At 42.8% G+C, this 23,175-nt stretch overlaps 3 protein-coding genes across 6 annotated transcripts in view; 2 read left to right on the top strand and 1 right to left on the bottom strand.

Moving 5' to 3' along the window:
• Positions 1–10,163, top strand: part of ELMSAN1 (ELM2 and Myb/SANT domain containing 1) — a 39,361-nt gene extending 29,198 nt beyond the window's left edge. Inside the window, exons 8-13 of one of the 2 annotated variants that reach the window (XM_006925430.3) lie at positions 71–146; positions 807–895; positions 2,981–3,130; positions 4,315–4,527; positions 6,042–6,238; positions 6,595–10,163. In XM_006925430.3, the coding sequence (XP_006925492.1) occupies positions 71–146; positions 807–895; positions 2,981–3,130; positions 4,315–4,527; positions 6,042–6,238; positions 6,595–6,781 (912 nt within the window). In that variant the 3' untranslated portion in view covers positions 6,782–10,163. Of the gene's footprint in view, positions 1–70; positions 147–806; positions 896–2,980; positions 3,131–4,314; positions 4,528–6,041; positions 6,243–6,594 lie in introns of those variants that run through there. The other variant, XM_006925431.3, reaches the window with a different exon arrangement.
• Positions 10,164–10,858: 695 nt separating this feature from the next.
• PNMA1 (PNMA family member 1) lies at positions 10,859–13,429 on the top strand. Its single transcript, XM_006925429.3, has one exon. The coding sequence runs from the start codon at positions 11,597–11,599 to the stop codon at positions 12,656–12,658; it is 1,062 nt and encodes a 353-aa protein (XP_006925491.1). The 5' UTR covers positions 10,859–11,596; the 3' UTR covers positions 12,659–13,429.
• A 1,928-nt stretch (positions 13,430–15,357) lies between these two features.
• Positions 15,358–23,175, bottom strand: part of DNAL1 (dynein axonemal light chain 1) — a 37,228-nt gene continuing 29,410 nt past the window's right edge. For all 3 annotated transcript variants that reach the window (XM_006925428.3, XM_025042075.1, XM_015599749.2), the window contains one exon: positions 15,358–20,281. In XM_006925428.3, coding sequence (XP_006925490.1) covers positions 20,241–20,281 — 41 coding nt within the window. In that variant the 3' untranslated portion in view covers positions 15,358–20,240. The remainder of the gene's footprint in view (positions 20,282–23,175) is intronic.

Genomic DNA, 23,175 nt, shown 5'->3' with positions numbered 1-23,175 from the left:
GAAAGGCCCTCTGAGTTTTGCCCACTGAGACCCCTGCTGGGGCCCTGACTTTTCTTCACTCCCCTTTCAGGAAACGCTGAATAAGCTACTACTGAAGAAGCCCATGAGGCCCCACGACCACCCGCTGGCAACTTATCACTACACAGGTGGGCCTGGCGGGAGGGGGTGGAGTGGTTAGGGGTCTCCAGCATCAGTACTGCGTTACAGCCCTGGATGGGGAGGTGGGGTGTGGATAAGCCAGAGTGAGGGAACTGACACCAAAGCTGGGGTAGCTCTCAAGGAGGTTTCCTATGCCCTGGAAGGGAAAAGAGAAGGGTATGGGCAGATGGGAGCCCATCCAGGCCAAAAAGCCCAAGGCGAGGTACAAGGGACAGGAACCCAGGGAGTGCCATTCAAATTGGCGTCAGGTGCCTGGAACTTAGACAACCCCTGGAGTGTCATGACCCATTCTGGGCCCTGTGCTTTAAGAGGGACATCGACCAAGTAGGCATAATCATAGCAACCACTGTTATCGATCCTCGTTGAGCGGTACCTGTCATCTTTGCCAGGCAGAGCACCAGAGATTCCACATGCATTATTTCATCTAGTCCACACCACAGCAGGACAGGTGGCTTCTATTACTGGTTCTCATTTTACAAGTGAGGAGAGTGAGACTCTGAGACTAAATGACTTGGCTTGTACATGGGAGAAACAGGATGTGGAGCCAGCTCTGAATGCCTGCAGAGATCATGGATGGATGACCTCACACGTACATGCTGGTCAGAATTGCCCCACCTTACTACCCTGGCTCCCTGTTTGCCCCACAGGCTCTGACCAGTGGAAGATGGCTGAGAGGAAGCTGTTCAACAAGGGCATTGCCATCTACAAGAAGGATTTCTTCCTGGTGCAGAAGCTGGTGAGCTGGGGCTCTGTTTCAGGGGCAAGTGTGAGGCAGGAGCTGCCTGCATGATTTGGGGCTCCCTCTGCCCATGGAGGCCTTCAGTTGCTAACTAAGCCCTCTTAAAAAGCAGATAGGTCAGTGCCACTAAGTAGCCTCGGAGATAATTTTCTAAACAAAACAAGAAGGGAAAAAGGCCAGGATTTCCCCCACCTTGGGGTGGTAGAACCACACTCTGGGGTCTCAATCCAAAAGAAGCCTGAATGAGCATCAGACCCAGGGGCATCAAACTTAAAATAATGACTTACCTAAGGGAGAACAAGGAGAGAAGGGAGGCTGCAGGCAGAGGTGCACCATTCCCCCACAGGGCTGGAGTCCTTTGAGGGCCAGTTAGTATGTGGGAGGAGAGGTCACCCCAAGATGAAAGATGAAAGCCGACAAGTGAGTGTGTAACTAACTGGAGGGCGGGGGTGGGCGGTCGATCTGCCCACTGCTTATCAGACCCAGGGCTTCTTTCCAGTAACTCAGCCAACCAGGTAGAAGAGGCCCAAGCCTAGTTTTCCCAGATTTATCTTGTCCTCTCCCATGTTCTTCTAGGATAATAGAGTACTTTGCTAATTTGAGGACTTACATTTTTTTCACCAGCTCTGTCACGAAATCTGGGCTGTGGGCAAGTGAGTTGTGTGGACTGCTGAGGGAAAAGGGCTTCCAAGAATGTGCTCTTTCCTCCTAGAATTGTAGATTGTGCCAAGGATGGCTCTGGGGACTGGACAGAGTGCCGACGAATTCTCTTACAAGGGCCCCGTTATGAGGACAGACATTTTCTGGGTTCCTGATTGGGCAATATTGCGGGGAAGTACATGCCTGTGAAATTTACTGAAGCACCCTTAATGCTTTGAAGAAAAGAACAGACCATTAGTCAGTCAAACAGATGATCAGAGAGACTTGATAGTAAAAGTGCAAACAGGGTTTAATTAATAAACGTGTGACTTGGCCATTCTTGTGAGATGGAGCTTGTCTGTTTCCTCCTCAGGCCCAGAGGACCCTCACTGACTCCCTGGGCCCTGTGGACAGGACCTCCCAGCTCCCAGCACTGCCCAGCAGGTGGCTGAGCAGTCTGGGAGCCGGGAGGAGTAGGGAGAGTCAGAGAAAACAGCCTGTGTGTGGGAAAGAAGCCCAGAAACTAAATCTAGGGGCCAAGAAGATTTGTGAAATGGGAGGGCTAGGATTTCAGAGCTTGGGAGGCCTGTAGAGATCATCTAGTTACTCCCACTCAATATTTACACCCGGAGAGACTTGTCTAAGGCCATATAGCTATGTAGTGGCAGATTTAGGAACCAGACGTGGGCCTCCTGCTTCCTCTTCAGTTTTTCTATGGCTTTCTTTTCGGTCTTACTTGAGTTCCTCCCCGAACATAGGACAGTTTGACATTTCTCTACCCTCCCTTGTCAGCTGCTGCTCCCCAGGGGGAAATTAAATTGTTTATCCAGATTGATGAAGGGAGTCTGTGTTGCCGAGTTTATCCTGGCTTTGAATGTGGATGGTGCTCAGACTTTTTCCCTTTTAACATTTTATTTTGAAAAATTTTAAACTTACAGAAAAATTTAAAGAATAGTATAATGAACCCTATATACCTCTCACTTAGATTTACCAATTGTTGACATTTGCCACATTTGCTTTCTTTCTCTCTGTATATAAACTTAAACGTATACCTGTTCTCTCCCTCTCTTCTTACTAATCATTAAAAGTAAGTTACAGACACCATGATACTTGACCCAAATATCTCCTAAAAACAAAGATATTCTCCCACAAAACCATGTTATCATTATCACTCGAGAAATTTAAACTGATACAATAATATTCTCTAATATGCAATCCATATTCAAGTCTCCCCAGTGGCTCCATGTTGTCCTGCTGAGGCATTGGTTAATTGAATTGGTCGTTGCTTTGCGCAGAGCACAGTTGGCTCATATTTTGGGAGTTGATTGGGTTTGGGGTTTGATAAAGTGATGTGGGGAACATGCAGGGATGAGAAAGGCTGGAGTATCCCCAGATAGGTGAGATGAACCAAGAACTCTGACCTCAGTCTTGGCTTCCCACCAGATCCAGACCAAGACCGTGGCCCAGTGCGTGGAGTTCTACTACACATACAAGAAGCAGGTGAAAATCGGCCGCAATGGGACACTCACCTTCGGGGATGTGGATATAAGTGATGAGAAGTCGGCCCAGGAAGAGGTCGAAGTGGATATTAAGGTGACTTCCTTCCCAGTCTCAGCTGCTGAGAGCCAGGGCTGAGTATGGGTCCAGGGCTGAGCTGGAGGGCAAAGAGAGGAAGGCACTGTCCCTAACAGTCCCAAGGAGCTGATGTCCTGGGCACTGGCCCTGGACCTTTGGGTTCCCCTTTCTGTCTAGCAGTGTCATAATAATAATACATTGTGTTATTACTTGGGGGAAATTTTCTGTAGGATTTGCACCAGCATCAGCTAATGGCTCCTCATAGCAGACTTCTAACACCGTTTCCCAAACTTTAGTCATTCTTGTATCATTTTTATGAATTCTGTTATATCTGCATCCTACCACATGTCATATTACTATTTTCATCATGTCCACATTACCATTTGTGCTATTTTTTAATACTTTTCTTTACATCAACTTGTTTTACTCCAAAGGGAAGCTTTATATTACAATCATAAATAGAAAACCAGTATTGCTTACCAGTAGAAAGTATAGTTAAAAATAAATATACTGTATGAAAACCAAACAATGTTATTAAATTCTAGCTGGATACTATTACTTGCCAAGGCTCTGAGACTCTGAGGCCTGACCTCTTTAAGTCTGGAGGAGTATAAAAGACACATTAACACCAGCTCGAGACTTTGTCCTTGACATAATCAAGATTGAAAGAGAACTGAAAAGAAAATGCTATTTGATTCTGTTTCCATGTATCCACCTCACATCATCTTGGGGTTACTAATCTACATTTGGCAACATGCTCTAAGACAGGGAGTGATTTGGTCCCTATTCTACAGATGGGAAGGGAGTAGAGAAACAGAGAGCATTACAAAGATAGTTTAGAATGGAGCTCAAGGCTGCTCCTTGGCTCCCCCATATCACCCTGCCCAAGAACGAGTCTCTTGAATACATTCAGGAGGACAAATGTCCTGTAGTGAGGGACTGGCATGCTCCCTCCTTGCCCCTGGCTTGATCTGAAGTGCTTGGTCTCATCCTGAGGGATCCCAGGGCCCAAGGCTCTCTCTTCTTCCCCAGGGAGACTAGCAGAGGGAGAGTACATAGTCATAGCACAAGGGGTTGCACTGGGCCAGGCCAGGCAAGCAGGACCAGCAGGAGCAAGTGAGCCCCTGGCTGGGTCAGAATCAGTGCACTACGGCTGCATGACTGAGCTCTAGGCTCACTGTCCTTGTTTTTGTCCCCCATAGACTTCCCAGAAGTTCCCTAGGGTGCTTCCTCCCAGAAGAGAGTCCCCAAGTGAAGAGAGGCTGGAGCCCAAGAGGGAAGTAAAGGAGACCAGGAAGGAGAGGGATGAGGAGGTGCCAGAGGTCCAGGAGAAGGGGGAGCAGGAAGAGGGGCGAGAGCGAAGCCGGCGGGCAGCGGCTGTCAAAGCCACGCAGACACTACAGGCCAATGAGTCGGTAAGTGTGACCTCCACTGGGGGAGCCCAGGGCCAGGAGGAGCTGGGCCCGAGGGTGTGGGATGGAGGGCAGAGCAGGAACCAGGACTAGGATCATCATCATCATCATCATCATCATCCTAATCCTAGCAGGAAATGTACTAAGTACCTTATGCTCTTAACTCATTTAATAATCCTCATAACCCTATGTGGCAGGTACTGCCATTAATCCCATTTTACAGATGAGGAAATTGAGGCCCAAGAGCAGACAAACTAGTAAGCAGCCTGACTCTAGAGTCTGCTTTACTGCTCTGTATCTGAGACTCAGGGAGAGGGGTTTTCCAGAAATCCTTTTCCAGGATTTCATGAAAATCCAGAAGGTACGTGGGATATTGGGGAAGCATTCACGAGTTGTAGCTCAGGCAAGGCTCCACAAAGAGACCTGTGTCTCTGACAAGAATGTCAGAAATTGAGCTGAGACCATGGGAATAACAATAATGGCCCCTCACGCATATCCTCTGCTTTCCTGTCCATTATCTCATTAATTCCTCACAATAACCCCATTAAGTGTTAGCCCCCAGATGGAGGAAACTGGGTTTACAGGTACTAAGTGACTTGCCTTGAGGTTCCACTGTAGAACATCACAGGCCAAGACATACCAGGCCAGAACTGTTCCTTGTCAGGGAGGGGTCACCCAAGAGAGGGTAAGGATGAAAAGTATCTGTTGGGGAATTACTATGAGAGTCTTTTTATTTTGATGTTGTACACTTATGCCTGCAGGAAAACTCCCACAAACTAAGCACACAGCTGTTTGCTCCCTTCTGAGCCTTGGCTATGCTCCTTCTGAGTGTTGTGCTCTGTGGACATACTTGGTCATGTTCTGCTGACTTGTGAACATTTTCCTGTAGGGTCAGCCCAGTGCACAAACTTAGGACTTTTAATGGCCCTCTGGGGCTCCCCTAACCTGAAGTTCATGGTTTGCATACCCTGAGCAACACCTCTCCAGGTCAGCATTAGGTGTCATCTGCTCTCTGGCACCTGCTGTGTTTCCCATGGTGGCTCATATCATGAGGTAGCTGCCTGCACATCTGTCCCTTTCACTAGACTACGAGCTCTCTGAGGGCAGGGGCTCCTGTCTGTTACCTCTGTATCCCAGCACCTGGCACATCACATGGACTTTTAATTGCATATGTGGATTAAAGTCACGAATGGATGAAATGGCCAAAAACGTAAATACGTGTGTCATTAATCGAGACACCAAATCCCCTGTCAGATGCATTGAGAAGCTTATGATAGCCAGGACTGTACCCCAGAATCACTGTACCAGCAGCATTATAAAGATAGAGCTGGCCAAAGGTGGAATGGGCTGCCAAAAAGGCAGTGAGTACCTTGTCACTGGAAGGATTCAAGAGGATGCTAAGGGACCATTTGGCAGGAGTGTGTAACCTTTAGGAGTCCTCCATTCCCTGAGATTCCAGAATTCGGGATCCCGTCTTCCCCAAATCTCACGACTTCTCCTTGTTTGTTCCTCTCCAGGCCAATGACATCCTCATCCTCCGAAGCCATGAGTCCAACGCCCCTGGGTCTGCTGGTAGCCAGGCCTCAGAGAAGCCAAGGGAGGGGGCAGGGAAGTCACGAAGGGCACTACCTTTTACAGAGAAGAAGAAAAAACCAGAGACGTTTAATAAGACCCAAAATCAGGAAAACACTTTCCCTTGTAAAAAATGTGGCAGGTAAGATGGCAGGCCCTGTCTCCACTGAGACCTAGCAGGGTGGCTGTGGGCCGTTGGGGGTGGCATAGACTTTAGTTATGGGGAGGAGGAGGTAGTCTGAGCTTTTGCCTTGTCTTCTGATTGGCTCAGAGGGTTTCTAGGGCAGTGATGTCACCTGGAAGCTTTTAGAAGAGGCATGTTGGCACTGAATGGGAACCTATCCCTCCTGTAGTTGGAGGGTAGGGGTGGGCCACGTGGCGAGGGATAAGTCTAGAAGGACCTCCCCCACCTTCTACACATATACACACACACTCAAACTTTGTGGTCCCAGCGGGTGGGGACAGACCTCTTACTTGACCCCTCCTGCCTGGCTGCAGGGTGTTTTATAAGGTGAAGAGCCGCAGCGCCCACATGAAGAGCCACGCGGAGCAGGAGAAGAAGGCCGCCGCCCTGAGGCAGAGGGAGAAAGAGGCCGCAGCCGCTGCGGCCACTGCGGCCACTGCGGCCGCTGCCTCCCCACACCAGTCTGCCTTGCGAGAGGAGAGCGCTGGCGAGAGGGGCTGACCAGGAAGGCTCTGCTGCGAGGCCTAGGACTGGCCCTTCTTCCTGGGCGGCAGGCCCTTCCCTGACCAGCCTGCTGAAGTATCTACAAGTGCCCTGGAACCTCCAGAGGGAGAGAGGAGCAATCACGTGGACTTTTCTCTGAAAAACAAATAAGACAATAAAATAAACAGCTCTTTTATTTATAAAGGCCCCAGGAGCAGTGTTAAGGGCTGCAGGATCCAGTTCTCTGTGCATTTGGTCTGTTGGAAGTTGTCCTCTTGCTTTCCTGGAACTATGAGAGTCCCTGCTGGCTGGGGCTGCCCTCTGGGAGGGGCTCCAGCCTCTGACACTGGGACCCCTGCTGCCGCACAGTCTCTTCTCTTCCTCTTTGTGCCCCCTGCTCCCCTCAGTCACCATGGAGAGCGAAGCACAAGCTCACCACCCTTCTTTGCAGCATTATACCCCCTCCCCAGAGGACCTCAAAGACACTGCTCCAAGCCTTGGAAAAAGGGAATTCCTTGGAGGGAGTGTGGTGGCCATCTCTGAGAGGGACCTCAACCTGGCACCTGTGCTGTCCCCTACATGACAATGTCCAGGCCTAAGTTGCTCCACTGATCCTATCCTCAGGCCACCTTCTCCCTGGGAGGGAAGCTACCAGAATGCCTGGAGGGAGAGAGACTGAGGACAGGTACCTATCCCTGCTAGCAGCCTGCTGGGGTTGGAAAGTTTTCTCAAATGTTTGGGGAAAGGGCTAATATTCCTGCCCAAGCTTTCAGCCTGCTGGAAGTAAGGGAACTGCTAAGGATGGAAGCTTCAGGGCTAGGCCTGAAGGAGCTTTTGATTAGCTTTGGCTCTTCTTGCTTCCTACCTTTTTGCCAAATACCTTTGGGCTCTGGAGGCTGCTAAGGAAACTTAACCTAGGCCCAGCCTACCCCTCCTTGGTGCAAGTTCCCTGCCTGCCTCTGTCCTGCCCTTGGCAACTGCCACCTAACTCCATCCCACCTGGTCTAGGGCTGATATCCACAGCCCAGCCCCCAGTCCTGCATGCTCATGATTTCTGGATCCTTCCCTGGGAGGGGGAGGTCTCCTGGAACCAGATTAGACAGGAGCCTTCATTCCTTGACTTATGTCATTTGGGAGCTATTTATTTATTCTTAATATTTAATTTTTAACATCCTCTCAGGGACCAGGGGCCTCCTGCTTTTCAGAGGCCCAAGTGCATTTACCCCCAAACAAGGCACCTTCTTGGCGTCCACCCCCCCAACCCCCCCATTCCCAAGACCCTAAGGTCCCTCACCTCAGTTGCTTTGGAAGTTCTTGCCAATAGGAATGATAGCACTGAAAGAGGGTAGAAAGGTGGAAAATGTCATCAAAGCCACACAGGGACTAGCAAGAGCAAGAGAGATCAAAGGCAATTCTTGTTTGCTACCTCTTTTCTGGCTGTACTTTCAAGTTGCCTGAGGGGATTGGCTGGAAGCCAGAATTCTGGTTTTGTTTCTGGCTTGAAGAAGCCATATTTGGCATGGAGTCTCTGAAGTGAAAAAGCTGGAAGGTTCTGGAGGTCCCTTCACTTGCCAGTCCCACAGGAGGGCCGAGTTATTTTTCTGATCTTGTTACTCAATTTTAGTTGTGTAAAGAAGTTCAAAGTGAATGCAGGTCTATGACAGGTCAACCTGTTAGGAGCCAAAAAGCATTTTGCTGCTCCTTATGAGATAGCCTAAAGGCATCATGTTGGTAGCTGGGAGTGGGAAAGGAGTTTTGTTTCTAAACTATGCACTATCAGGTATTTTTCAGCATTCATTTACACATTAATATGGTTCTACAGGACCCCAGCTAAGGGAGCAACAGAATTCTCCCCTGGACTCCTGGATGGCTACGTAGATTTTCATCTTCCCAGTTAATTTCCTCCATAAACTACAAACTCAGTCCCAAGACTGCAAAAATCTGATATATACCCTCCAGAAACAGGAGGATAGCAAATTTAGGTTCTCTTCTAAATCACTTGTGTAATATGAGTGCCTTCTCAGCTTTGCCCCAAAGTGCTACTTATGTTTCCCAAGGTTTTTTCATTTAAATTGTATTTAGTTTCAGGCCTCTTTCTGGACATGTTGTAACAGCACCCTCCGCCCTCTAGAGTGATTCTCCTTTTCTAAGCTCATGGGAGACCAGACCAGAAGAATGTAGATGGAAAAAAATCAAGATGGTACCTTTCTGTATTAGTCCCACCAGACACCGTAATTCAGGATTCAAGCTCCAGGATGGACTTATATCTAGAAAGCAGTGTGAAAATTAAAATATTTAGAGGGCAGTGCAGTCGTGGCAAGTAATCTAATTAGATAGATGCAGCCCTAGAAGCTGGCATAGGTATATCCTTTATGGTGCTTTCTCCCTGTGAACGCATTAGGCTCATCTTTTCTTTTTCTTTTTTCTTCAGAGCTCTTTGCTTTAAAAAGTTAAATGACAAACACCTTCAGCTTTATAATGTCCTCCCCATACCATCTCACATAGCCATCTCCCAGCCTCCATTTGCACCCAGCTAAGGGCATGAAACCTAGTGCCTGTGTTCCAGACCATTTCTGAGGTCTCTTACCCAAGGAGACAGTACATCAGCACTGTCCTCCATGCCTTCAGCGGCCCCCCTCACAGCTAAAATACACACCTATCCCTTCTGTCACCCCACCTCCATCCCTGGTACAGAGGTTGTGTGCTGCTTATGTCTAAAGGGATTTCCTATATTTAACTGCCTCAGTGACCTCTTTCTTCTCATATGCCAGGTGTTAAGATGAAGGAGGAATACATATACTTAAGCCCCAGCTGTTTAAATATGTTTTCACTGGGGCTTACTTTTCTTGGATGGTATTTATTACCAGACTGGCAAGCCTAACTCCTTAGGTTTACAGGAAGTATGCATATTTTTATAAAACAATTGTATGTCCTCCACATATTTTGCTGTGTTAATATTTGCCTCTAACAATTTGAGCTGTTTCACTTTTTCCTCATTTGTCTCTAAGTTGAAAGCCTTGTTGGAGGGAACAGAGCACAGGAACAGCTTTGTCAGTCTGTAATTATTGTACAAATATTTTAATAGCACATAAATAAGTATATTCTTTTTATTTTGAAAAAAAAATCAGACACTGCCTTTTGTGTTTGCTGCCTGTGGCACCCTTTTTAAAAAAGACTGTTACATATTAAAATAGTGTACATATATAAATATTACCTCTTTTGCTGTACAGTTGTGATAGACCAGACTGAAGATTTTATTTTTTGTGTGCTTTTTATAAAAAAATTAATACACTAAAGAAAATCTTGCTGACGTGATTGTAATGTACCTATGTAACTTATTTACTTTTGAATGTTCTTCTGTATCTTTAAACCTTTTATTAAATAAGGTTTTAAAAATTCAGTTGAATGCTGTGTTCTTTCAGGTAGATTTTCACCATCTGGGATTGACGTAAGCAAGCCTCATTGTGCTTGCAAGGGATTGACATTTATGAACCATAAAAATTCTCTTTCATCAGTCCATTGCCAATGATGCCAGGTCAGGGGAAATTAATAAACTAGCATTTCCCTGACTATAAAGACTACTGAATATAGATCTTTTTACAAAATTTTAGACAAGTCTCAACTCAGTGTCTCACACAAAAATATGTAAATGGCATACTTCCAATATTTTCGTTTCACTGGGATAAAATATGGAGAGTGCAGATGCGATCAGGGAAGCCCTGGGGCTAAAGAGGATGTTTTCAGATGCAGCACTGACTCTGCAAAGGCGACTTGAGTAGACAACTCAGCCATGACGGACACATTTTCAACAGTATCATCTTAAATCCATGCCAGAAGTATATTATTATTATCTTTTAAGCACGGTGCTTTGTAAAAAAAATAATAATAATCTGGAAATTATAAAAAAGAAGATGCGTCATCAGAGAAACTAGCGCCAGCAGCCCCTGGCTGGCACCATGGCAACCGCTCGACCCTCCCCCACCCCTCCCAGGCCTCCGGAGCGCGCGGATCTCGCGCCGTCTGGGCCACCGTTGCTATGGCTACACTGGAGCTGGAATGAAGGCGGGGTCAGAGCAGGCGGAAGCCATTCCCCGCCCTCCACTGCGGCAGTCACTCCGCTGGCTGCGGTCGGGTCAGGCTGCAGCCGCGGTGAGCCTGCTGCAGCCCGCGCTTCCGCCGTCTGTATCCTCGGTCCTCGGCCGTCCTTGCCGCCCAGAGGGTTCTCAGCCTGCGAAGGAGCCGCTCCCGGGCTGATCCTGCCGCTGTTGCTGCGACCGCGGGACACTCTCCCTCTCCAAGGGCGGCACAGCCCTCGTCTGCAAAGCAGCCGCCCCTCGGCCGCCTGAAGGCCCGGTTCCGACCGCGAACGTCCGATCGACGCCCGCAGCAGCGACTGCCTGGCGCGCCGGCCGCGGAGAGGAGGCGGCCACACCCCCGCGACCACACCCCGGCGGCCTCGCCAGCCCGGCGGCTCCTGCCCTCGCCACCCGCGCTCTCTCCAGGCCTTCCACGCTGCGGCGGGTCCGGACCCCCGACCTGCAGCTGGAGGACCCCGCTTCGCAGACGGCGACCTGAGACGCAAGATGGCCGCGACCGCGTGACTGACCGGCTGCGCATTCCAGAGGCTTCGCGCCGCGAACGCGCCGTCGGACGCACTTGGAGGAGCAGCGAAAGGACAAGAGCTGGACTCTGGTGTCGTTTGTTATATCTGATTGTGTGAAGCTTGCTTCCCGTGGGCGTTTTGGGGACAGCGTCTGCTGTTCCAAGTCCTAGAGCACAGGGAGCCACGGTCTGATCCCTATTTGTAGAATTGGGCCCTTGATAGTTGGGAAAATGGCGATGACACTGTTGGAAGACTGGTGCAGGGGGATGGATGTGAACTCCCAGAGAGCCCTGCTCGTCTGGGGGATCCCAGTGAACTGTGATGAGGCTGAAATCGAAGAGACCCTCCAGGCTGCGATGCCCCAGGTGCCCTATCGAGTGCTTGGGAGAATGTTCTGGAGGGAAGAGAATGCGAAAGCAGCCTTGTTAGAGCTCACTGGCGCTGTAGATTACGCGGCCATCCCCAGGGAGATGCCGGGTAAAGGAGGGGTCTGGAAAGTGGTCTTTAAGCCCCCGACTTCCGATGCTGAATTTTTAGAAAGGTTGCACCTCTTCCTAGCGAGAGAGGGGTGGACCGTGCAAGATGTTGCCCGTGTCCTTGGGTTTCAGAACCCCGCTCCGGCCCCAGGCCCAGATATGCCAGCAGAGATGCTAAACTATATTTTGGATAATGTTATTCAGCCTCTTGTTGAGTCCATATGGTACAAGAAGCTGACGCTGTTCTCGGGGAGAGACATCCCGGGGCCTGGGGAGGAGACCTTTGATCCCTGGCTGGAGCACACTAATGAGGTCATAGAGGAGTGGCAGGTGTCTGATGTAGAAAAGAGGCGGCGATTGATGGAGAGTCTTAGAGGCCCTGCCGCTGATGTCATCCGCATTCTCAAGACTAACAATCCTGCGATAACCACCGCCGAATGCCTGAAGGCGCTTGAGCAGGTTTTCGGTAGCGTCGAGAGCTCTCGGGATGCGCAGGTCAGATTTCTGAATACTTACCAGAACCCAGGAGAAAAGTTATCGGCTTATGTTATACGCCTGGAACCTCTACTGCAGAAGGTGGTGGAGAAGGGGGCCATAGATAAAGATAACGTAAATCAGGCCCGCCTGGAGCAGGTCATCGCTGGGGCCAACCACAGCGGAGCCATCCGGAGGCAGCTGTGGCTGATCGGGGCTGCGGAAGGGCCGGCCCCTAACCTCTTCCAGTTGCTGGTGCAGATCCGCGAGGAGGAGGCCAAGGAGGAAGAGGAGGAGGCTGAGGCTGCCCTCCTGCAGTTAGGCCTGGAGGGGCACTTCTGAGCCCCAGGAAACGGAGCTTTAGTGCAGACCTAGATCACAGTTGCTTTCGCGTCTCTCTGCTGTCTTATAGGTATGTCTCTTACTAATAAATTCTTGTTTTCTGAGGGGAAGTCAGGCCTGCGTATTCATGTAACATTAGTAAAATCATGAGAGTGAGCAATCCTGAGCCGCTACAAGAGAGTCATGCTAGCTGAAATGCCAGGTAAAGGCTTGGACCCAAGTACTCAGTGCAAGCTGTCGTTGTGGCATCATCATAAGTTGTGGAAAACGTGAACTTGTGACACTTCTGATTGAGGTACTTAAATGTAAAATTGCATGTTCAGATGTTTAGCCCAGAGCCTGGCTAATACAGGAAATGTTGAGTAAAAATATGAACTATTACTAATATCGTGAGTTACTAATATTTTGAGTTTCGTGTTTACTGAAGATTGTTCCTGATTTATATTAATGGAAAGAAATGTGAATCATATTATTAGTTGCACTTTACAGTGCTAATTTCTCAGTTTTCATCTTTAGACATCTGGATTAGTATAATCGAAAAGTATTCTGAGACTACAAAATGAGTTGGAAATTTAGAGCTGCGTAAATTAGAATTTTTCACTGTATGAGATATAAATCGCATGGGTAGGTTAATATGAACCAGTTACAGTATCCATTCCCCCATTTCAAATCTTTGTCATTGGCTAGTAGTTCTTATTCATGCTGATTATAAGTATTCTAAATTGGAAGTTATCAAATACATGTATACAAATAAAAATATTTTAAAAATTCTATTGTCTTCTCGTTTTTCTGACCTGTATAAAAAATTTCAGTGTAATTAAAATCTATATCCTCTTTTCTTAGACTTCATATCACTAAAAAAAATCAAATTTCAATTTTATCTTTAAGCTTTATATCATACTATGCAAATTTAAATTGCAATGCTCTTTATTCAATTTTTGCGTGTTTTCTACAAGAGATATAAGTAAATATAAAAATAAAACATTAGGAAATGCTTAAATGACATTTAGGAGATTATCTAGCAATGCTCTTTCTCCCCTTTTAAATCTCTTTTCAGCTAAAAATGTTTTGCAGGAGTAACTCATACCTATGTAAAATGAATGTTTTGGTTTTACAGCAGCCATTTTATATATCGAGAGGATATAAAAAGGGAAATATGGCTTAAAAACATGTTTATTTGGCTGCAGAGATTCGGTGATGTAAGAGGTCCATCATTTGAAATTCTAATAAATCGAAAAGTGATTTTTTGAACATAGCGTCAGTGGGCTTTTCACCAAGATTTACAAGATAAATCTTGTAACAAGGCTTTAAAATTATAGCTAACCTATTGCAATAATAAGGTAAAAGTTGTATTTATAAAGGCTAATACTGGTATGTGTTCTAACATTTTCCTGTACACTCATGTCTTCACTTGCCATGTTTTCCTTTCACACTTCTCTCAATATATATTTGACCCCGACAATGGATATGCAAATTTTCACTCCCCACAAGCATGTCCTCATTCCCCCTCCCCAATTAGCTTCTTCCTTTTCCTTTCCCACACTCCCCTCCCCTCACAATCCTGTCTTTGCACACTCGCACACTCCCACTTTCCCCACAACACTCCATCATAAATATACTCTCCACCACACACACACTGTACCAGTCTCCAACCCCATCATAAGTTTCCATTTCTCCATACCACCAACCAACCAGTGTGAGTGTGTGTGTGTATATATATGTGTGTGTGTGTGTGTGTGTGTGTGTGTGTGTATATATATGTATATATATATATGTATACATATATATATATACCCCCCCACAAACACTCCCACTCTATATACATATACACATAACAATGGGTTATTTTTTTCACTCAATCTATTATGGGCATCCTATGCACATTCTTTTTATAGCTGCAGAGTTGACTGCATTTTAGGAGGGAGGGTCATCACTTGGGATCCTTTTATTATATATAACGATTGTATTTACATGTACATACATATGTATTTAAAACAGTACATATCTATAGTGTAAAACAATGTCAGGATTCTAGATGTCCATCCTTTGCTCTAGAAAACAATGAACTAAAAAATAATGAGCTATTTATGATCTGAGTTAAGGTTTTCTCTTTATAGGCTTATACATTAAAATCTTCCTGCTTTTTTAAGGGAGGACAGCAACAAGAAACATTCTATAACCAAAGAACTGTGAAATAAAGAAGTAGAAGCTACAATACAATCCCATTCTGTGACCAAAATTACATTTATTTGGCTGATAGCACACAATATGTGCTGGGAAAATATTAATGTCACTGCTGTTGCTCAGTTCCTGTTTCTTGTGTATAAAAAGGACCTAGCCAACATCAGGTTATTCCAGATCAAGGGCCTATCAGCCAACCTTAACCTTGCAGACTTCTGAAACTGAGAAGAGAACTAGGAATGGTGTAGTGCAATAGTGACTCGCAGTACCTGGAAGCATGCTTTCTAAATGGTGCCCAGAGAACTTCTGGGGAAGACCTAGAAACCTGAGAGGAAATTATCATTAGTAGTGAACTACTGGAAAAAAGAGAGAAAAAAAAAAAGGCAAAGAAATGAAATTCTTTTTCTCCTTCCCTCTCCCTCACACACACAGCTGTGGAATGTTATACAAAGACTGAATTTCTTCAGAATTGAGTATCATTTGAAGTTCACATTGTAACCAAAAAAGATACAAATTAGTTTTTTATAAAATAACACAATTTATTACTATTTTAAAACAAGTCTCACAAAATAACATTCAGAAACTCAACATTTCTAAATAATTTAACACAATAAGTTTAGTCATAAAGTCAAGCTACAAAATTCCTGCATATAAAAGATTATTACCAAAGTATTAATAGATGTTAAAATGTTCTTCAGAATGGAGTTGGTTCTAGAAGCCTAAGATTCTGGAATGATGCTTGTGAACCAGACTGACACCCTAGGAGAAGTAGCTAGCAATATGTATAATTCTCTACAGCCACCGACTCCCCAGTCTTTTAATGGGATTGATCACTCCAGGCAACAGCACCTCAGAGGCAGGTAACCTGCTAATCAAAGAAGCAAAGAAATTCCCACTCTCCTAACATTAGCCACAACTTAATTTAGCCAACATCTAAATTAATTTTTAAAATTGATGTAGGAAAGATAATTCACAAAATTTCTATAACAACTAGCAGAATTATACTTAACACATCCCCCCAAGGATGACTGTCAATGTAGCAGATATGGACGATGACACCAAGTGGGAAAGTAGGGAAATCCTGACTCTGATTATGTCAACACACAACTCTTGCTCAGGTGGGCCTAAAACAAAACAAGCAAGGCTGAGGTTTGATTTTCTAATACATGCAGGCAAGGTATTTGCCCACCTGCCCTTTGGGAGTGCCTTCCACCAACATCCAGTTCATAATTTTAAAGTGCAAATCTACTGAAAAATAGTTTACTCTCCCTCACCCCCTTGCTAAATTTACTAGATCATAATTTGGTTAGCTGGTTCCCCTCTCACCTGCCCAATGTGGGAAATTAACTAGAATCCAGTTATGACTTCTCCAAATGCCAAGTGAAAATTTTAGGTCAGGAAAAGGTAAGACAGTCCAGTTATTCCTTTCAGTTTTCTTTCTTTGTAGTCACTGGTTTATAAAAAGGCAGGAATAGAGAGATAGATGTGGGATTTCTAAACTTTAGTGATTTTTTTAAAAAAACATACTCATAATTTTTTTTATTGCACCTATTTCATGGTTTTATAAACAAACAAAACCCTCATGCTAGAGTGAAGATAAAGAAATATGGTCAAGTTAGCTGTGTCAGAAAGAACCTACTCTGCTATACTGAATCTTGTTTCATATGTAATTATTTACATACACATTAAGCAGCCCAAATAAAGAAATTATATGCCAAAGGAATTAATTTCTGGTAAAGGATAACTTTCAGTTTAGCAGTTAGTTTCCTCCCTTTACCACTACTTAACAAATGTAAAGTCTTTGTGAACTAACAGTCAGAGACATTAATTACTCACGATTGATGCTTTGACACTTTCCCCTAATTTTTTTAAGTTAATGATTAAATCCAACCTTCCCAGGCCCTACACTCTTTTCATTTAGGACTAAGAAAAACCCAGGTAGAAGATTCTGGGTCACAGAGATAACTACCTTCAACTCTACTTACACATCACCAATTCTGAGAATAAATCAACAGTTAAGATTCATTTCTTATTCCTCCTTATTCTACTTCAGACCACTGGAAAAAGTGATCAGAAGAAGCATCTATTCAAGTCAAAATTTCTCTTTCCAGACAGGAACCACATTTAAGTGTCTTATACCACCTCTACTTGTAGAATGGATCCAGTAACCAGACATTCTTCTAATCACATCCAAAATTAGTGTCTACACCAGTTAACTTTCATATATGATTACCAAATTGTATACAATATTTTTCTGTATTTAATGACGGCTACAGTCTGCAAAATTTTGTGCATTACTGGATAATGAATGAACACTTAAAGAATGATGATCCATTTTCTAGAAGATACTCAAAATGTTGAACTTTAGAGACAAAGCAAAATCTATCATTAAGTTGGACTCTGTTGTTAGCAAGAGCGAGGTAGGTTAATAATCATTGTTCTCAGATAAGCAAAATGCTAAGAAATAAAAGTTGAGACTCTGCTGAAAAAAAAAAAAGTTGAAATTTCCAGCCCTGAGTTTCTAATGTTAGGTGAATTGTGTGAGAATTATTAAAATGAGATCACGGAAGTAGAAAACACCAATAACCACCTCCTTACATCTATGATTATTAAATACATCATTTCTGTCATACAACTCAGGTGGCATACAGCTACGAAGTGAAAATAAATGAACCTTGGACAAAAAGAATGTTGATATAAAACACTGGTTCTTAACTAGGGATAAATTTGTTCCCACTTCTCTGCCCCAGGAGATAGATGGCAATGTATGAAGACATTTTCGGTTGTCACAACTGTGGAAAAGGTTCTACTGACATCCAGTGAGTATAAGTCAGAGATGCTGCTAAACATCCTATAATACACAGGACAGTCCCACACAACATTATTAACCCCAAAATGTTGATAGTGCCAAGAATGAGAAACTGATTTAAAAGAACAAACTCCTATTAACAGAGAACACAAAACTTTTCGAGGCCTGACTAGGTAATACTGGCATAAGCTTAGAGTTAGGGAATATAGAAAAAGTGAATCCTCTGTAGACTAAATCGAGTTTCCTATGGAAAAATTAAAATATTGGACTGATTCCAGAGCTCTAGCATCATTATGAGAATAGAAGAAATTTAAATGATCCACTAAAATAGCATAATGTTTTAAACTGGGAGCACAGAGAATCCATTCCAAGTAGGTCAAAGACCTAATCCAAGAAGCATAAATTTGCAGTAGTAAAGGGTGATTTAAGGAATGATTTGAGAGACTATTCTGAACTTCTTCCTCCACTCTATCTTCCATTTTCCAATGGCATGGATTCTGGCTTTAATTCGATGAAGGAGATGCATAGAAGTTAATCAAATATTTGTCGAATGGAACTGAATGTGAATTTTGTGTGAAATAGACACAGAAAAATCACGTTACATATTTCTCTGAGAACTACCAGTGATTAAGACATTTAAAAATGAGGAGAAACTGAAAAAAATAGTTTCTATACTGCAGACTTAAAAAATAAAAACCCAAACACCAACACTGTAAGCCATTTTACAAAAACATTCAATATGAAGTCATCCGTTCCCTATTATATTCACTTCCATAGTAACTTTTAGAAAATACATCCATACATAGCAATATGGCTTCAAGCTTGCCTACTAGATGACGTTCATATTACAAATAAAGAAAATAATCTTCCCTCTTAGCTTCTGGGCCTTGAATATCACTGAGGTGAAAACTCACTGCCTGTGGTGCACAAAAGAAATACCCATACACTTTGAATTATAAGCCAGTCAGAGTAAAGATTTTTTTCCTATCAGATTGTAACAAAATAATAAAAAGAAGCTAAAAAAAGGTGTTGGATTATTTTTCTTTTTGTTCGTATTTAGAATTGATTGTCAAAGCAGTGGTCCCTTTTGATCAGACTATGAGAAATCATATAATTCCTATTTAAACGATAGCTGAAAACTTCTGAAACCCAAGACTACTTATGTGATCACTTTAAAAAAACGACTCTTCTCTCTTTGACTGATTTTAAACAAGTAAATGGGAAAATAGTCTCTGGTTGAGGGACTTTAGGCACGATTTGGCAGAGGGCCTCTGACGTCTTTTCTACAGTCTATCAGTGATTTTGGTCATGGCCTGCTATGGACTTCATCTGGTTACTGACTACCATATCTTGCATTTTCCAAAGAGAATTCTCTTTCTTATATGATAAACTCTAAGCTCTGCATCCAACTAGTGCTTTGCAATTTTGAGGTTACATCACCTACAATGCTTCACAGAGGAGACAATCCTCAAAAATTTTGCCATTTGCTTGGGATCCCATAATGAAACATCTCTTTTCTCTCCACAACCATTTACATAATTCATTTTAAAAGCTGTTTAACTTAGAACTTTCCTAAAAATATATTTTGAAATACTAAATTTCATTTATTGAAAGGTGCCAAATCCAGTCCATACCCTTATAACAAATCACTTCTCCCAACATAGGAGTCTACAAGACCAAAGTTATTAGGGCAAATTTGACATGTATGAATGGCCAAGATTTAGGCTAGGAATTCAAATAAAGCTAATGCTTATATATATTTCCTTACATAACATATAAGGAACTGTAAACCAAAAAGTGTGCCTAAGATCAGGTCCACATGAGTGACACGACCACAGTACTGGTCAAAGGAATAATCATGACCATCATTTTAACCACTGATCTGGGTCACAGAATGACTGACTGACTAAGCACAGTGATTCAAGTGGCCATGCATGAACACACAACCTAAATTCCAATTGACAATGCACACATTTTTGGAAAAACAAATAAGTAAACATAACGTGGGCTATAAGGCCTCCGGGATTTTAATTTTTCCTTTTTTCACCATAGCTCTTCCACTATGACTTTGAAGTCTTGGTTCTATGGCTGCTGCTGCATTTCTAAGAGGAACTCTTCCTGTCACTTGCTGCCTTCTGAACAAAAGGCATGTACACATTTGTGCTTCTGTGTCATGAGGAGATGGACCTTCAGGAAAGCTGGTCTACAGATTCAAAAGTTAAGTATACATATTTAAATGCCTGGCCTAAAAAAAAAATTGAATAAAGAACCACATTTGTTCCTTTGTTGTTGTTAAAAATGACTGGTCTATAAAGGTTTCAGCAGATGGGATCCTTCAGTACAGAACTGGGACTGAACATAAAAACTGAAAATTTACAGTTACTAAAAAGGGGACTACAATATATAAAGTTGGTGTTACCACTTTGGGGGAGAAATACTGAATAGGTTAAGAAAAAAAATAGGAATCAGAGATTTGTTTTATCTTAAGAACCTTTTGCCCCACACAGAATCTTTAAAATGGACAATTATACAAAACTTATCTATTGTTCTTATGACATTTAAATAAGTTAACACAAGGTGGAAAACGTGGTATTAGTTTTCTTCTTCCTCATCTTCTTTAATAACTGGGGTACCTAAAATAAAAAAGAAAATTATTTCCAGTATTTTCAACAGATTGTTAAAATTCTAAATGAAAATATTTTCCAGTTAACCTGAGAAGCTCTGAAATGCTGTGAAGTGTGCCATAATAAAAATAATTTCATAAAATAATTTTTGATTTTAAATTATCCAAAAAGCTCTCAGGAGAATTCTCAAATGGATCAATACAAGTATTTATGAATATTTAGCTCTCCAAATGCAGAGTTGCAAATAAAAATGCCCAAAGGTGCCAGGCAGAAAAATAAAGCCCTATACATACTGAAAATGTTGTACGTTAAACACAAAGAAATATTCTTTATTGTTCACAATAAAATATGCAGTCCCAATCTGAATTTTATGTTCCTCCCCCAAGTATGAAACATTAGGAATAAATTGGAGGAAAAAATAAAAAGAACCAAAGCATAGAAAACAAAATACATTTGCAGGTTCTCACTGGGCCAAGGGCCACCCATTTCTAAGCTCCTGCATTTGAAGCATGCCCACAATCTTACCCAGTCAACTAACTATTCAGTCTTAATTCTTTAGTCAGTCACCCTTCACTCCAGCTAAACTGCTCAAAACTCACTGTTTCCCAAACTCATCTTGCACACTCTTAACAGTGGATTCTTAGTTAACAAAGTACTTCCATCTTGGAATGCCCTCCCCAACTCTCCTTTCATCTAAACTCTACTCTTAATTAAGAACCAATTCCAGTGCCTCTTCCTCTGTCATCCTTTCTAAATGAACATTTATGTTCTTTATGGCTATGAGCAGAGGTTTACCTCTCTATACTCCCTACAGCAGCAGTCTCCAACTTTTTTGGCACCAGGGACTGGTGCTCCTATTAGAACCTAATGCTTGATGATCTGAGGTGGAGCTGAGGTGGTGATGCTAGCACTAGGGAGCAGCTGCAAATACAGATGAAGCTTCACTCACTAACCTCCTGCTGTGTGGCCTAGTTCCTAACAGGCCACATACCAGTACTGTTCTACAACCTGGGGGCTGGGGACCCCTGCCTACAGCATCTGTTTGCTGAGAAGGGAGGGAAAAGGCATCAGGGAGTGAATGTTTTATTGCAGTATAACATACATAAAAAGTAGAGCATACATACAAAGTTCACAAAATACACAAAAAGTGTACAGATCAATAAACGTACACGAAGTGAACACATCTAGTAATCAGTACTGAGAATAGGCAGAGAACATTACCAAAATCCGAAAAACTTCCTCAGGCTCCTTCTAGTCACTATCCTCTGACAAAAGGTATAATCTACCCTACCATGTAACACTATAGGTTATTGTGACTGTTGTTGAAATTGATATGAATGTAATGATAGCATGCACTCTATGTCTGGCTTCTTTTGCTCAACATTTTGTTTGTATAATTCATCTATATTGTGTGCTATAGTTCATTCACTCTCATTGTTGTTTAATATTCTATTGCATGAACATGTCATAATTTATCTATTCTACTATTGATAGGCATTTGGATTATTTCAAAGTTATAGCTACAAAAATAATGCTGCATGAACAGTCTCATAAATGTCTTTTGGTAAACATACATACCTTTTTCTTCTGGCTATACAGCTAAGAGAAAAACTGTTGGGTCATAAGGGATATGTATGTAAAGTTTTTGTAGATAATGCTAGTTTTCCAAAGTGGTTATACTAAGTTACATTAATTACCATCTGGCAAGGTATAAGAGTTCCAGTTGCTTCACATCACACTAACATTTGGTATTGTATGTCTTTTTCATTTTAGCTTTTTAAGATCTCTCAGTTTTGTTTATAAGCAACACAAGAGGAGCAAAAATTGGCAAGTTAGCAGCCGTGACCATCCCTCTGGTCTATCCCACCACTGGTTTAGTATAGACCAAGTTGGTTCTTCTAGGGGCTGTTCAGATTGGCCTGAGGGCAATGCTTGGTCCAAAAGGCTAAAATATGGCTTGGTCTGTTTACATAAGGGATTCAGTTACATTCTTAAGGGAAGGGGTTCACTTCCTGTGTGCAATCCTGAAGGAAGTAAAGACAAATGATTTCAAATGGTTTCTAGAATCCAGCCAAAAGTCAACATTTTTATGTTGAACATATTTTAGGCAGAAGTCCAAGATGTCTAATGTGTAATAAAGCTACCCTCTCCTTTTTTTATTTCAATTTTTAACTGTGAAATTTCATTCATACAAATACCATACAAATACTTTAAAGAGTAACAAAACCAATGACTGTATACCCATCACTCATTTTAGGAGCTAGAATAGAACATTATCAGTATCTTAGAAATCTGTTTGCCTCTTCCTGATTATTCTTGTACCTCCCCACAAGAGGTAATCTACTATTTTTGTCATTTTACCCCTAAGTATGTATCCAGAGGGAAAAAAAGAGAACACTTTGCATGATTCCGTTTATATAACACTCTAGAAAATACAAATCAATCTATAGAGACAGAAAGCTGATCAGTAATTCTCTTGGGAGGGATGGTGGTGAAGAGCAGAGGGAAGGGTTACAAAGAGGCAAAGGGAAACTTTTGAAGGTGATGCATATTTTCATTATCGTTTTTTCCCCAGCTTTATTGAGATATGATTAACATTTACATTGTGTAAGTTTAAGATATAAACATGATGATTTGATATACATAAATACTATGAAAGAATTACCACAATAAATTTGGTTAACACATCCATCACCTTATAGTTACCTTTTTGTGTGTGTAGTGAGAACTTTTAAGATCTGCTCTCTTAGCGACTTTCAAGTATACAATATAGTATTGTTAACAGTAGTCACCATCATATATATGTTCACTATATTAATTGTGGTGATGGTTTCAGGTGTATACATATTTCAAAACATCAAGTTATGTACTTTAAATATGTGTAGTTAATTTTATGTAGTTAA

The sequence above is a fragment of the Pteropus alecto genome, unplaced genomic scaffold, assembly GCF_000325575.1.
Source record: "Pteropus alecto unplaced genomic scaffold, ASM32557v1 scaffold8, whole genome shotgun sequence".
NCBI classification, from domain to species: domain Eukaryota; kingdom Metazoa; phylum Chordata; class Mammalia; order Chiroptera; family Pteropodidae; genus Pteropus; species Pteropus alecto.
Note: the sequence above shows the minus strand (reverse complement) of the source record. Positions and strands in the feature narration are given on the sequence as shown.